The sequence below is a fragment of the Vigna unguiculata genome, chromosome 8, assembly GCF_037176805.1.
Source record: "Vigna unguiculata cultivar grain cowpea cultivar isolate G323 ecotype 2 chromosome 8, ASM3717680v1, whole genome shotgun sequence".
Classification (NCBI taxonomy): domain Eukaryota; kingdom Viridiplantae; phylum Streptophyta; class Magnoliopsida; order Fabales; family Fabaceae; genus Vigna; species Vigna unguiculata.
Window position 1 is genome coordinate 8,541,859 of NC_140799.1, and position 16,620 is coordinate 8,558,478.

The 16,620-nt window shown below is 32.6% G+C and overlaps 1 protein-coding gene and 1 long non-coding RNA gene across 2 annotated transcripts; both read left to right on the plus strand.

The window, feature by feature from the left end:
* The first annotated feature begins 3,505 nt into the window (after positions 1–3,505).
* On the plus strand, positions 3,506–4,177 carry LOC114193932 (flowering-promoting factor 1-like protein 2). Its single transcript, XM_028083933.2, has one exon. It carries the CDS (start codon positions 3,674–3,676, stop codon positions 4,019–4,021), a length of 348 nt encoding a protein of 115 aa, XP_027939734.1. The 5' UTR covers positions 3,506–3,673; the 3' UTR covers positions 4,022–4,177.
* A 2,930-nt stretch (positions 4,178–7,107) lies between these two features.
* On the plus strand, positions 7,108–8,805 carry LOC114195547 (uncharacterized). Its single transcript, XR_003606509.2, has 3 exons — positions 7,108–7,225; positions 8,077–8,195; positions 8,294–8,805. It is a non-coding gene; the product is annotated as an uncharacterized LOC114195547 (long non-coding RNA).
* Positions 8,806–16,620: the final 7,815 nt, after the last annotated feature.

Sequence of the window (16,620 nt, forward strand, 5' to 3'; positions counted from 1 at the left end):
TTAGGAAAGGAAACTCAACCTTTTGAAAGAATAATAAAGAAAGAAGAGAGGCATAGCTCACTATTAGCTGTCATTCCCTAGATTCTTTGCTTCATAGATAAAAGAAAATTCTTCATTAGAGATAAAAAAAAAATATTTGTGTGTTAACTTTAGAGAAATGTTAATTTTTTTTTCTTTATTTTGTTTCCTTTCTCTATACTTATAAACAAAAAAAAGACTTTGTTTTTTATTATTAAATATTTGAAATGTTTAACAAAGGAAAATATGAAATGTGTGTGTTCTCTGTTTGAGAAAAAAAAAATTAAAAATATTTTCTCAATTCATACAAGTTTCCTTCTCTAGTATTTAAACGAGCATGAAAAAGGAAAGAGAAAAATAATTAGTTTTTTTTACCTTAATTGATTGGAATGAAAAGCAAGTAAAAGAATAAAACAATGTGTTATATAATTTTTACAACAATGTGTTTGGTTAGAAAAATTTATAATTTTTAATAAATTTAAATATATATTTTTTGAATTATATTTATTTTAAATTGTTTAATTTGTAAATATTTGTGTACTGACAAAGATTTTAAGTTTATTAAATTTTATTCTTTCATAATTGGATTCAATTACCACTAAATGCAAAATATAATCTTAATATTTAATCTTTAAAAAATATCTGTTGATATTTCTTTTCATATTAGTCAAAGTTATTTTTACCATCAAAATTATGAGTTGTTTTGACCAATTTCGGTTGAGAGACTTTTAGCCAATATTAATAGGAAAATTGAATAAAAAATTGAATAATAAATAATCTTGGGTTACTTTTCCATCAAAATATAATTTTAATAATTTCAATCGAAAATTAAATCATACAAATGTCGATTAAAAACCCATAACTTACATTGGTTGAAAAATAGTCATGTTATCATTGATAAAAATAAAACTAGCTAATATTTATTGAAAAATATATAGCTCTATTATTAATGTTAGTTAGAAAATTATAACGAATATCAGACTTGAACTTACACTAGCAAATATATAATTTTGGTCCTAGAAACTAATATTGACATGATACTTTTAGTAGACATCGATTGAAAATAATCTCATTAGACATAAATTAAAAAGATTAGTTTTATATCGATATTGATAAATATCACGTTTTGCTAATGTCAACTGAAAAATAATCACAAATCTAACTAGATTAATTAGTTTGAAAGAATTTTTTATCAACATCAATAAAGTTAATAACACTTCAACCCCGATCAAAATTGGCACCTTAGTCTTATTCGAGCTAAGGATACAAGTGAAGACATTTGATGAAACAATTTTAAATTTGGATTTTTTCTTTTTTGTTAAGTATGTTCTTAGTCCTTGAATTTTGACTCAAAATTTTATATATATTTTGATCCCTAAACTTTAAAAATAAATAAATATAATTTTTCTAACCCAAATACGTTAATTTTTTATTACGTGTTGAATGCATTTCATGTTAGTATTGAAGTTATTTACGCTGTTTGACATATTTTTGATTCAATATCTTATGGAAGATACGTTATAGAATCTACCGAAATATAGAAATGACCATTTTTTAAATGTTGAGAAACAAAGTTATTATAGAATCTACCTACTTTAATTTATCTCTTTTTGTGTATAATATCACTATAATTACTAGTTATGTGTGTATGAAGGGTTAATAAGAAGTTTTTTATTATTTTTTTATATGGGTATATACACGCATTGGTACATATACAAAAAGAAACATCGGTAAGGCATAAAATGGGCTTTACGCAAAGTTTAGGAGATAACAGCTTCTACTTAACAGTTCAGAACCGTACGTCTACTTTCTATATAATTTACAAAGTGAAGACTTTATGATAAGAAAGAAAAAGATCCATGCTCTCTTCATTTTTTTTTCTCAATTTGATACCAAGAGAATATAGCAACTTCTAGTATATGTATATGTAATGTGACCTAACACACATATTTATCCTCATAATCTATTTAGTCATATCATACAAGGTAGATGTGAGAATCTTGTTAATAGTAAATTGTAAATACTTTTGCAATGCTCTTTAAATATCTTACCCATTAACCAAATTTTGCTTTTCAAAAAAAATAAATCACAATATATTGAGTATGATGATATATTTTACAATTATGAGATAAACTTATTTAACTTTGTACAAAAATCAATGTGAAAAAACATGAATATGGATACTATTTTTATAAACTCGTGGATTATTAAATTTATGTAAAAAAAAAGTAAAATGCATTTTCTTTTAAATAAAATGAAATAAAGTGTTGGATTAAACATTGATGGATGGTCTGATAGTGACCTACTAACGAGTGGCATAACAATATAGAAAAACTCTTAAATAATAATCAATTATAGTGACTAATTATTTTTAGTCACTATAGTGACCAATTTAGATATCAAATTACAAAATAAAACATCGTTGATTAGTAAAATAGTCACTATTACGAATACAAAATTATAATTGATCATTAATTAATTATAAACTAATTTAAAAACTAATTTCTTTTATAGTCAAAACCTTAGTAGCTAATGATTAGTAACCAATTTATAAATTAATTTCTTTGATTTTAGATACCAATTATAATTTTTTATTCATAATAATGATTATTTTAGTAACTAATATTTTTTTTATTCTGTAAATCGATATTTAAATTGGTCACTACAGTAACTAACAATCTCTTGTCACTAAAATAGTTGTTAATGAAAAATTTTCTTATAATATAATAGTTCAACAAACAATAAATTTCGTTAAAATAAATTTCGAATAATACTCATATCGTCTTAAAGTAATTTTTAAACATAATTCAACCTTACAAAACTAATTATCAGTTACAGTGATATCTTCATAGAGTTAAAATCTAGCATGGAAGAAAAATATTTAATTTAAATTTGTTTTATGATTAGGTAATAATTATGGTGTTGAGAATGAGGAGAAAAGGCTCCGACATATTTGAGCATAGACATAAAAAGGTGGTTAAAATTGATGGGTTTTAAGGGTGTCCAATTATTCCCAATGATGAGTAGCCAACATCAGAAGACACACAATGTAACATCTAAAAGCAACCCCACTATGTTCACGTGGACTCTCGTGATCTACGTCCTACCAAATCTTTCTTTCATTCACTTTCTATTTCTTCTCCACACTCACACACTCACACATGCACCAAATCAAATCAACTCTATCACTTCACCAAATACTTCATTCTAAGACACAATTAATGTCATAACTAAAAAGATTAACTTCACCAAACCATGCATCAAAGAGATTCTCCCACGGCTACCTCTCGTGCCCTAGGGTCACCCACATGCAATCATATTTTATTATTGAAAACATTGAGGCCCCACATATCTAGATTCTATGCCAAAGTTGAACATGCCCATACATTTAACTCTTCCACTTCCAAGAGTATTTTCCTCTTGTTTTATTTACCCTCATCATCATCTTTTCACACATGTGTGTATATATATATATATATATATACCCTGCCACCCCAACCTTTGCATTCATTCCTCAACAACAACAACCAAAAACCCAAAACTCCTTCTCTAAACCTAAAAATCCATTTTTTCTTTCTTTCTCACATACCCTTTTGCTCAAAAGTGAAGAACCCTTCTTCAGATACCAGAAAAGCTAAAGTTAAGGGAAAAAAAAATGTCTGGGGTGTGGATGTTCAAGAACAATGGTGTGTATCGGTTGGTGGAAAACCCTCAAGCTGAAGGGTCAGATGGGAGACAAGGGAAGGGAAGTAGCTCAAAGAGAAAGGTTTTGGTGCACTTGCCAAGTGGTGAAGTTGTTTCTTCCTATGCTTTTCTTGAACAAATTTTAACTGGATTGGGTTGGGAGAGGTACTATGATGGAGACCCTGACCTCTACCAATTCCACAAACACTCCTCAATTGACCTAATTTCCCTCCCAAAAGACTTCTCCAAGTTCAACTCCATCAACATGTATGATATAGTCATCAAGAACCCCAATGTCTTCCATGTTCGTGATAAGTGAGTCTTCATTGTTTCTTCACGTCGCACACTTTTTCTTCTTCTTCTTCTTCTTCTTCTCTATTTTTGTTTATAATATATCACTTTCTATTCCTCTACTTCCTCATCTTCATATATGGCTTCTTATATATATATATATAGAGAGAGAGAGTTTGTGAACTCTTGTTGGGTTTTTCCTCTTTTTTTTCTTTTGTTCATAATCGATGGTGTGGGGTGCATATGAGTAGAAGAATATATGAGTTTATTGGGGGTGCTTATGTAACATATGAGTATTGATTTATAATAACATTTATGCATTTTCATGAAGAATTATATATATATATATATATATATATATATATATACTTCCCTTTCTCAATCTTTCTCTCTCTTTGTGGTCTCTACACGTACTTGGAAAGTGGGGATTTTAATATTCTAAACATTAATTCATATACCCTCCATTTTTTTTATACATGTGAGGCTTTGAGTGGATTCTGCTATGCTAATTTAAGTATTAATGGTGGGGGAGAGAAACAAAAGAAAGAGAGAGAGAAAGAAAAAAAAAAAAAAAAAAACCCCATGTTTGGTTTTTTTTCACTGTCATGTGTCAACAACATTTGGGTAGAATTGCACGTGTTCGCAAAATGTGGAAAGGCCAATTCAACACAAAGGTTTGTTTGGTTAAGGAAAACAGAAGGAGGACCTGGGATTTTGATAAGCACATGTTGTCTGCTTGTTCCCAATTTCCATGGATCACCACATCTCAAAAGGTGAGGGAAATTGATTGATCACGTGTCTATGTTTTCTCACCACCTACATTTAATTTCTTTTTTTTTTTATATATTTTTATACATATGGGTGTGGGTGGGGACTTTAGGACTTAATTTGGGGTTTCAATTTTGAATAATTAATCATTTTTATCAAATTATAAAAAAAAAAAACAGTGACGTATAAACTACATGTCTCTTTTCTAGTATACATAGTACCCCTTTTATTTTATTTATTAATTTGTCGTACTATTTTGAAGTTCCAAAAAGGTATACATACAAATTTGTCACTTCGAATATGTATAGGATTACTACTATATATGTATATTGCACACACACAAAAAAAAGTTTTAGAGAAAAACCACACAAGATCTTAATGGACAAGCAATAAAATCAAATGCTCTTTACCAAAAATCTTACTATATGTTTCTACAATTAATAGACGAACACATAGCTTTGTGTAAAGAAGAAACCAACATCTTCATCTTTTTTATTTTAGTTTTTTTACCTAAAATATATATTTCAAATATATATAACCAACTAAACGAGAATGGGAGAAGAAAAAAACAGAAAAAAGGACATAATTAACATCGAAATGGAATTACAAATTTACATGTGTGCGTGAATGAAAGAGAAGGTTGACTGAGTCAAAGAGAATCTCAGCCAATGAATATGCAAACAGTTGTTATACTTTTTCTGCTGTTCCATCTCTTGAGTTATTAATCCACTGAATTTTTAAAATATAATACAAGAAATAAAATATTAAAAATGTCTATTATACATTAGTTTTTCCCTTTAACCAGTGATTAATTAGAAAATTAGATTACTGAAGTCATTCGTATCTGTCATTTAATTTCATTGTATGCGTTCACTACAATCAAAATTCTTTTAAAGTGTTCTCTTTGTTTCAAGAATTAATCACTTAAATAATTACAGACTTTAGAATATAAATTTGAAGTAATTATAATCTTTGTTACTGATTTTGAAGACCCATTTAATGACTAAGTTTGAAACATATTCAATGTGAGAATATAACATAATTCAAAGAGTTATTAACCTTAATTTCTAAAATAGTTTCTAAATGAGTGCATAAATAATTGAATTTTGTCTCTAAATCCGTTTCTATTTGATCAATTTCCTGTGAAGGGTGCATGAATTTAAATGACATAAGTAAAAATGGTTTATATTTTTTTTTTCTTCTTCTTTATCACTTTTCTTTTTGTTTCTATTGTCCAGCATTAACGGATGATAATTCGTGGTTGGTCATGTTAAGAAATTTCACAAGAAATTTATGTGTAATTTTATTTTTTTATAAATTGTATTTTTTTTATCTATCATTATATATAATGTCAAACTAGTAAATGGGGAATAAAACATAAAAATTACTAAAAATTACATTAGTCATTCCGCCAAACTCTTTATTGATAATTTGGTATTAGGATTGTCAATATCACTAATAAAATCTTAAAAAAAAACATAAAAGTAAACAATTCAAAACTTTGAATGACCAAAATTTGTATCATGAACTAAAATAAAATACAATAACAAGTCTGGAAAAATAGTAAACCTTAAAAATTTTAGATATTCCTTGCAATTATGTGACAAGATTTTAATTATTGTGAATGCACACTAGTTAAGTAAATTTGGGAGCATTAAATTTAAAAAATAATTTTGATTGGACTGAAAATGAATATACGAAATTATGTTAAAGGATAGATGGGCTTCACGTGAGGCTGATGGTGAAAAGGAGTCACTGTCACTATCACAGCCATGACTGCCACGTGCCTTCATCACAATCATCCTTCATTCTATTCTATCTCACCCAATAATAAATTATCCACAATATCTTCAAAAACTTATATTTCTTTTTATCTTATCCACAACTTCATGTATCAAGCCATATAAAAACATACAAAATTTCTCTTCACTTAACTCCTTCCATAACTTTTATATTTATTTATGTTAATCCAAATTTTTTAATTTTAATAATTCAAATTCCATCTTCAATATTTTATCATTCTTAAACATTAAAGAAAGACTAAAAATAATTACTATAATAAATGTAACAAATTTTATTAAAATAAATTTTGATTTTATTTTAAAAAGTAAAGTTTAAATTTAATTCAACTTTCCTAGATAGTTTTTAAAAAACTCAATAATATAACATTTACTATTTCACCATTTATGTTAATATGTTAATATGAACTATAAATTAACCTATATTTAAATTAACATATTCGATACTTTCTTTTTCATCACATTAAATTTCTTTTGTCACCTTTTCTAATTTATTTCATTTTTTTTTTCTTTCTATAAAACCATAAGAATTTAATTGTTGTTGTCTTTCTCTCTTCACCACTTTCCTCTCTCTATTCTCTCTTTCTTACCAGTAAATAGAAGGTGGCATGAAAGTGTGAGTCGCCAGAGAAATACAGAAGCTATTTTCCTATAATGTATGTTTGGTGAGTTATATGTTGTTGCATAGTTTACTTTCTTTTCTTTTTCTTTTTCTTTTTTCTCTCTTTTTGTTATTTTGATTTGCAATCCTGAATGGAGAAATGCTACATTATACATATAATTGGTGTTGTTGTTGGTATAATATAATTTGGACCTTCCTAATTTCATAAGTTATAACAAATTTTAATTATTAAATCATGATATTTCAGAAGAAAAATCCATTTACTTTTAATGTGTACACTTGTTGGCATTTCTGTTAACTCTGGGTTGGTGCCTCTGTTTTAATTGTTGTGTTTGAGTTGTCTTGGCTTTTGGTGTGTATGGAAACTAAGAAATAGAAGCAAGGATGATAGCTTGAATTTTTTGTCTGCGACCAGTGACTTCAAAAGAAGCACAGACATAAGAATTATAGTGCCCCTAAGGTGTTTGTAGAAATGATTGAGTTGAACCATTTAGTTTGTAAAAGGCAGAGGAATCTTCAGTGATTTGGTACCTGCAATATTGTGATTTGTCAAAGGAGACTATTTATTTAATATTGCAAATTATTTTGGGAGGTTGTTTTTAGTGTGAAATGTAGAATTTTGAACTTACCCATCTCAGTTTAATGATCAATCCTGGTTTTTTTCCTTTATATTTTTGTGTTTTGGTCATTCCTTTTATTTATTTATTTTTTTTAATCAAACTTGGTTCACCATTTACCCCTCCATTCATTTCCGATGGAGCAATCTGAAAATGCCACTGGTTAACCATTTGTGACAGTAAAGATTATTCTTTACAATCTTGTCTTTTAGTGAAGGTTGTGCATACCAGGGAGCAGTGTTTCTGCATCTTTACTTGTGTCTTAATTTTGTATCAGGAGTAATGAATCTTGATGAAGGTATCACCTCAGCCTCAAACAGTGTTAAAACTATTTGCCATTGTATCTAACTTGAACATGTCACAATGTCAAATTTTGTACTTGCCTTGGGAATCAAGGTAAACGATGTTCTCCTTTTCTATTGATACAGGTTCACATTTTATTTTGTGGTTTTTTTGGGGTTTCTTATTGTAACAAAATTTGGCACTTGTCTCAGTTGGCCTCAATGGCCTGGTTTATCAACATGAATCCCAAGAATTTTCTTTCTTCAAATCCGAGCATGCATTTCTGCGAGTTGTACCTTGCTTTATTGTCTCAAATTTGAGGATCACATTATCAACATTCAACTCTATGATTTTGGCTTTCTGCTCTCAGAATATCTAGTCCAATACGTTCTGATACGTAACTTCTGCATTCTTCAAATCGAAAGACATCACTTCATGGCATAAATTTGGATCTAACCATATCCTGAGTAAGCATTTCAGAAACTGAAGTTTGTTTGTAGCAACTTTGTGACCTCTTGTTTGTAATGCACCAATACGTGGATCATCCTACATATCCATGCAATGACGTATCTGACAAAGATACGTTTTATAATAGGTTTAAAATACATTTAAGTGTAGTAAGCAATTAGAAATGATAAGAAGAATTGTTTCAAAAAGAGGGTTGTGAAGCTAACACTATTGCTTATTGGTGTGCAATTAATAATCATGTTTTCTGAATTTGTAAGACTTTATTATGCATGTTGTATAAGAGAATACACCCTAAGATCCCATACTATCCGATTTTCCTAAACTAGCATAAGATATAACATTCAATTAACATATTGTAACACCCTATTTAATTAATAACGTTAATTAATGGAAATGTCACACAAAATAATATAAGAAACAAGATCAATGGAGTATAACATCACTTCTACAGATATCCAAAGTACTTAGAGGACAATAATCAAGGTACACCACGATGCTAATACAAAACAGGGTAAAAAGTCTAAATTATTCAAAATACAATGCTAAATAATGCAATACATGGGTCACAGCCCTATGAGAAGACATAACGAGTAGAGCCCAAATCCAGATGACTAAGCAGCGGAACTTTCATCACCCTGATGACTACGGGGAGTTCTCGTATCTGCTCACATCAATAAATTGATGATCATCGCAAAAAGAGAAATCCACACAGATAACAATCAAACAAGCAAAAGGGTAAGCTAGAGCGAAAAAGGATTTATCATACAATTATATACAATTTCACAGTTCAAGAGACTCTGACATGCCTCATAAATGGCGTGTCCCGTGTCCGACACGTATCGGACACCGACACTCGTACGATACTTGTAGGACACACTATGTCCAATTTGAAAATTATTTTTTTATCTTTGACATGATTTTGATGATTGAAATAAGGAACAAATCTTATTCTTTCACTACTTTTGGCATATTGGATATTAGATAGATAGATTTGATTCATTTTTGTGTTAGTTGGCAATGTATTAGTTGACAGCTTCAAACTTAACATGTATATACACGTCGTGTCCCGTATCCTATGTTTTTTCAATTTAGTCGTATCTTCGTATCTGTGTCCGTGTCGTATCCGTACTCGTGTCCGTATCCGGGCAACGTGTCACACGACTCATCCAGATACATATAATTAGTCGGATTCAGCGAATGTTTGCACTTGTGGTGGCTTTTACTGCTCTACCGAGCTAATTGTTCCAGTGTCTCATTTCCCCACACACAAGGTTAGCCCTTAATGGGTTCCAAGCCTCTTACTACTCTCACCACTCGAGTCAGTACGCTCTATGTGAGACTAACTGACTCTTTAAAGTGTTAGGATGCAATCCTTACCTTGAATCCTTACTAAATTATATAAATGGGGCACTACCATGAACTCCCACTAACAGGGGTCATGGAATTACATCCCGACCAACTGAGGCACCACCATGAGATCTCACCTAAAGATCCATGGAATTACGCCCTAACCAAATGAGGCACCAACACGAAACTATCATGGAATTACGTCCTAACCGACCCAACATCATGTTTCCATCAATCAATATAGAATCATTTATCATGCCAAAATCATGCCACTTTGATAACCAACCATCCAATACAGATCACACGCCAATATCATATTAAACTTATCATTCACAACTCATAAACCATTTCACTCATGCATATTCATACACTTCATGCGTCAAATAAGGAAATTCAAACCAAGCTCACAACTAACAACCAAAAGCATGAAAAGAACAATCATAGAGTAATTATTGCGCCAGTCTCGCTCAAGCTAGGGACCCTCGCTCAAGCGAAAGAGGTCTTTCGCTCAAGCTACATGTCCTCGCTTAGGCGAGACTGTCAACAAAGAGCCCTGCCAGACTCGCTAGTTCTCTCTTAGGCGAGCCCTCCTCACCTGAGCGAGGCCACCCCTTGTCTGGGCTAAAACTGCAACGACATGCCAAGGTTCCCACGCATTCTCGCTTAGGCGAGCTCCTCTCACCTGAGCGAGATGTCACCTTGCTCAAACGAGAGTTCTCCGCCGGAGCGAGAGCTCGAGTATGGACGTAGCTTGTTTCTGCAACAACCACACATACGAATCCAAACCAACATACCAAGGCATTTCATGCATTCACAGCATCATACCAACCAAAAATCGTAAAATAACAACAAAACAAACATAAAATCGAAACACACGAGTAAGCCTTAGCTTCCCTTACCTGGAAAGGGCTAGCCAAATGACTCTGACACTTAAGTAGATGAGTACGAGAGTTCCCGAAGCAGATTTAAGAACTGAAAACGTGAATGGAAGAAGGAGGTTGAACTCACTTGAACTTGGATGAACCCCAAACCCTACCAGAGGTTATGTGGAGAGAAAAAGGAGAGTTAGGGCACTGATTTTTTTTAGAGTGAGCTACAAATGAGGGACCTTGGCTGCTTTAGGAGCCTTGACACTCTATGGGTCAGCCTTTAGGCCTAACAGTGTGGCAGCCCTTAAACATTAGGACACTAAATAAAAGTGGGCCTTACACATACAACAGACAATTTTTTCTTGTAGTATTTTTTTTTCTTTTTAGTGTTTAACTATAATTATTTTTATTTTTTTATATTACTCCAAACATTAAATAAACATAAAATATATTTTTGTTATATCATTTTCAAGATTTTACATTTGATTGCCACAAAATTCTAAAATTGACACTTTGACAACAAATATAGATAGAAACATTATCGTTCATTATTTATATATACACTTAGATAATATTTAATAAAAACTTCAATTTTAATATGATTTTTAAAAGGTTATAATAATATTTGTTTATTTTTTGATATATATATATATATATATATATATATATAATATTTTTGTTATATCATTTTCAAGATTTTACATTTGATTGCCACAAAATTCTAAAATTGACACTTTGACAACAAATATGGATAGAAACATTATCGTTCATTATTTATATATACACTTAGATAATATTTAATAAAAACTTCAATTTTAATATGATTTTTAAAAGGTTATAATAATATTTGTTTATTTTTTGATATATATATGTGTGTGTGTGTGTGTGTGTGTGTGTGTGTGTGTGTGTGTGTGTGTGTGTGTGTGTGTGTGTGTGTGTGTGTGTGTGTGTGTGTGTGTGTGTGTGTGTGTGTGTGTGTGTGTGTGTGTGTGTGTGTGTGTGTGTGTGTGTGTGTGTGTGTGTGTGTGTGTGTGTGTGTGTGTGTGTGTGTGTGTGTGTGTGTGTGTGTGTGTGTGTGTGTGTGTGTGTGTGTGTGTGTGTGTGTGTGTGTGTGTGTGTGTGTGTGTGTGTGTGTGTGTGTGTGTGTGTGTGTGTGTGTGTGTGTGTGTGTGTGTGTGTGTGTGTGTGTGTGTGTGTGTGTGTGTGTGTGTGTGTGTGTGTGTGTGTGTGTGTGTGTGTGTGTGTGTGTGTGTGTGTGTGTGTGTGTGTGTGTGTGTGTGTGTGTGTGTGTGTGTGTGTGTGTGTGTGTGTGTGTGTGTGTGTGTGTGTGTGTGTGTGTGTGTGTGTGTGTGTGTGTGTGTGTGTGTGTGTGTGTGTGTGTGTGTGTGTGTGTGTGTGTGTGTGTGTGTGTGTGTGTGTGTGTGTGTGTGTGTGTGTGTGTGTGTGTGTGTGTGTGTGTGTGTGTGTGTGTGTGTGTGTGTGTGTGTGTGTGTGTGTGTGTGTGTGTGTGTGTGTGTGTGTGTGTGTGTGTGTGTGTGTGTGTGTGTGTGTGTGTGTGTGTGTGTGTGTGTGTGTGTGTGTGTGTGTGTGTGTGTGTGTGTGTGTGTGTGTGTACTATGTCCTATATTTTCAAGGATGAGATGAATTGTCTATTAGATAGTGTCATATGTGATACTTGTATCGTATTTATGCATCATTGCCTCATGTTTTGTGGGTGGTCTTCTCTTTTTTGCAAGTCTTGATTTCTTTTAAGAGGCTGGCCTTGTCTCTTTACATATTGAAAGCTTATGAGATATTACTCACAAGATGTCTTTTGGACATGTTAATGGCTATCCAAGCGAAGAGGTTTCAATTTTTTGTTAACACTTTGATTATGATTCCCATGACATCCATTTTCAAATTGCCTCCTAATAGTGTGTCATGCTCTCTTTCTCCTAGTTGTCAGAATGCATTGTTTTCCTTAGGTTTTGTCCTTATGTTGTTCATGCATGATTTTAAGTCAATCATAGCAACGATTCATTCTTCATTATGCCAATGTTGATTCAGTTTAGCTAGTGTAGGTTTTATCTTCAATCTATCAATATAACATTCTTGTGTCGTCCTCTAGTCAACATGAATGGTAACGATTTCACCAAACTATGATAAGAACTTCATGGTTAAATATGAAGCTAACATTATCACCCCAAGCTTGTTAAGTGAAGGTTGTCCTAGCAAGATGTTGTATGAGGTGTTAGCATCAACAATCACAAATCACACTTTGATGATTTTATATCTTCTACTTCCCTCATCAAACATGGTATACAAGTCACCGTAGCCTTTTATTTCTACTTGCTCCCCCTGAGAATCCAACAATTTTTTTGTCATAGGTCATAATTGCTCCCTTGACAAACCTGATCGCCAAAATGTTTTCCACTATAATATGTCCACCAAACTACCTTGGTCCTCCAACGTTTTTTGTGGTGCAAAATTGGTCGATTCAATGATAATTACCATGGGAATGTCCTGATTAGGGTCAATGGCTTAGAAGTCTTCATTTGTGAAGGTGATGATTGACATACTTCGCTTGGTCCTTCCAACCATGACATTAACAAATCGAACTGCCCTCAAGTGTTTCTTCCTAGTAGAATTTGATGTTCCTCACCTCGCAAATCTTTTTGATATAATCTTAGTAACCCCTCTTAAAAGTAAGTTCCTTTCCTTTTTGGCATTATCTTTTGTCCAGGAGATCGACTCTTTTCTCTCTTCTCTAAGATTTTCTCTATATGTGAGTCCTTAGGCCCACTTGGTATCTAGTCTTCTCAATTTATGATCTTCTCAATATCTTGTCTTCTCGGTATCTACTTTTCTTAGTCCTTAGAGGTAGGGAACTTATGAAGTGACTCCAAGGCTTAAGTTGTATCTCAAAAAACTTAGTTCTATAAACCTTAAATATAAAAAAAGTTAGCCTTTTAATCATGTGATGTTCAATTATTTATACTATTTTTAATGAACTTTTACTTATACAAATTAGTAGAAGAGACTAAAATGTGTTGCTCTCGTCCAGAATCTTGTAAGTTTTGGCATTAGGAATTGTATTTGGCAAACAATATTATTTGAGGTCAAGGTTTTGTAGAGGTTTAATTAAGCTAACTCTTTGAGGTAAGACCTTCGTATTTTTTTCAAACGATGGAGGATGTAATGGTAAGAAATAAAAGGCAAGACATATAGTGCTATGGGATTCAATTAACGAAATCCAAAAGCAATTGTATAATTCTCCACTTGATAAAACTCTGGATAACAATCAGAATGGTCTCAACAAATAATTAAAGAAACATGGAGATGATACAGTGATAAACTTCTAGGAAGCAATCAATACTAGCAACTTGTCAAAGGAAGAAAAGTTCAGCAAAGGTCCATGAAGAAACAAAGAGAAGAAGAATATTAGGTCAAGAGCTCACCAACACACATGTCGTTTCATTTAGTGTACCCCTCCAATAAAACATTCCCACGCCTTACCCTAGTGCCTCTTTGTGTCACCCTACCCTCTGAATATTTTGCCACATCACTTTTATTTTGATCTATGTTTTGTTGGGTGGAAGGCTTTGATTTGGGTCCTAATTTGGGTTGCACGTTACATTACTCCCCTTATTGACCACAGCCTTGTCCTTAAGGTTGAAGTGAGGATAAGATTGTTTGATGATCTGCAAATCTTCCCACATAGCTTCATTTTCATTGGTAGTTTCCCATTAAATGAGTACTTGAGAAATCTCCCTAAAATTTTGAATGATCATGCGGTGAGCAAGGACTTTCAATGGTTGAACTATAGGGCTCACTTCCATGATTTTTAAAGGCAATGGTACATAAGGTTCGAGTGTTGGACTAAACTAGATGGATTCTTGCGGAATTCGACAATTGAAGCTTATAAGTGACAGAACCAATTTGTGCTAACACTTCAAAGGGTCCAAAGTATTTCATGCCTAACTTTTGACTTTTTCTCAAACCCAATGAATGTTGCCTATACTACTAAAGCTTAACCAGAACTAAATCTCCCACTTCATATTGAAGTTCTCTTCTATGTTTGTTAACTTGTTTCATATAGTTCTGAGCTCGCTGTAGATTTGCTTTAAGTTGGTGCAGCAACGCATCCTTTGTCTTCAGTGATTCTTGAACATTTATAGGGGTTCCTGAATGATTACCATAATGTGCCACTAATGGAGGATTGTGACCATATAAAGCCTTGAATGGAGACATTTTAAGACTGTGTTGAAAACTGGAGTTGTACCAAAATTGAGTCCAAGGAATCATTGAATGCCATGTTTTCGCATTATCAAAAATATAGCAGTAGTGGTACATCTCTAATGTCTTGTTCAGTACCTCAGTTTGTCCATCATTGTGAGGGTGATAGGTTGAAGTCATTGCTAATGTGGTACTATGTGCTTTAAACAATTGTTGCTAAAAGGAACTAATGAAAATTGGATCTCGATCCGACACAATCGACTTTGGCATCTTGATGACATACTCCCTAGCATGGCCAAACACTTTCATGAAAAGATGGAGTCATCTTTACAAGGTGAAGCAAAGCTCTTTTCTTTTAGGCCACAATGAAGTATCTTTAGTAGATTAGGAATTTTTAGACCTTATATTAAAGGTCATGTAGTGTAGGTTTTCCTTTGAAAGTCTTGTATTAAGAGCCAAGTAGTGTAGGGTTTTAAAAATAATTTTGCTTAAGTATGGAGCATCATATGCGCCTAGCTTAAGTAATCCTTTAATGTTTAATTAAGTTAACCCTAGCTTAAGGTGGAAGACGTCCCACACATGCCACGTGGCAAAGCCTTTCTTGGAGAGTTCTCTTACATAGGTAGTGGTCATGTGTCATTGTCCTATTGGAAAGGCTTTTCATAAAGTAGTTTTATACATGGCAACTCATAAGTGGTTCATTTTGTGAGATTGAGGATTGTCACATGTCAAGCTCTCCTTTACCAAGATAGCATTTTTAAGGTTTTAGTGCATTTTAGCATTTTAGGGTTTGGACCATTTTAGAGACACCTTACTCTATAAATAGAGGTGTCTCCCACATGTATTTCTCACTTTGAGAATGATAATGTTATGCTGCCAAAATTATTTTTGAGTTATACTTCTTCTCTTGGTCACTTGCTAGAGCATTCCAAGATGTCACTCTAGCACACATTTCTCTAGAGTTGACCTAACCTCTCTTAGAGCTCCACAAACCACATTCATCCCACCATTAAATCACCAAAATCGAGATCTATTTTCTCTCAACACTAAGCTTTCGCGAATCCACCATCCATCATAGTCACCATTTTAAGCTTTGGCTCAACCTAGCTTGAGGAAGAGGCTATCACATCCCATATCGTTTCAATATGTTATTAAGGAAAGCATCAACAACAATCTTGCTCGTAAGAGCTTATTTTAAAGGAATGAAATGTCCAAATTTATACAATCGATCAACAACTACCATGATAGTACAATATCCATGAGAAGGAGGCAATTTGATGATGAAATCCATAGAAATGTCTTCCCACACATGTTAGGGAATAATTAAAGGTTGTAATAACCCAGCTGGAAAGAGTTGAGAAACCTTTGCTTGTTGACAAACTACACACTCCTTCACAAATTTTATGATATCATCATGCATCTTTGGCCAATAGAATTGAGAACAGATTCGGACATATGTTTTGGCTACTCCTGCACACACTCCTTCACAAATTTTATGATATCATCATGCATCTTTGGCCAATAGAATTGAGAACAGATTCGGACATATGTTTTGGCTACTCCTGCATGACCACCATTTTTTTAGCCATGGAACTCCTGCAACAGTTGCTGAATTAGTTCAGCCTTTTGAGGTACAACAA

Excerpts from the sequence above, each read along its gene's own strand:
- LOC114193932 (XM_028083933.2), top strand. The coding sequence starts at position 3,674 with ATGTCTGGGGTGTGGATGTTCAAGAACAATGGTGTGTATCGGTTGGTG.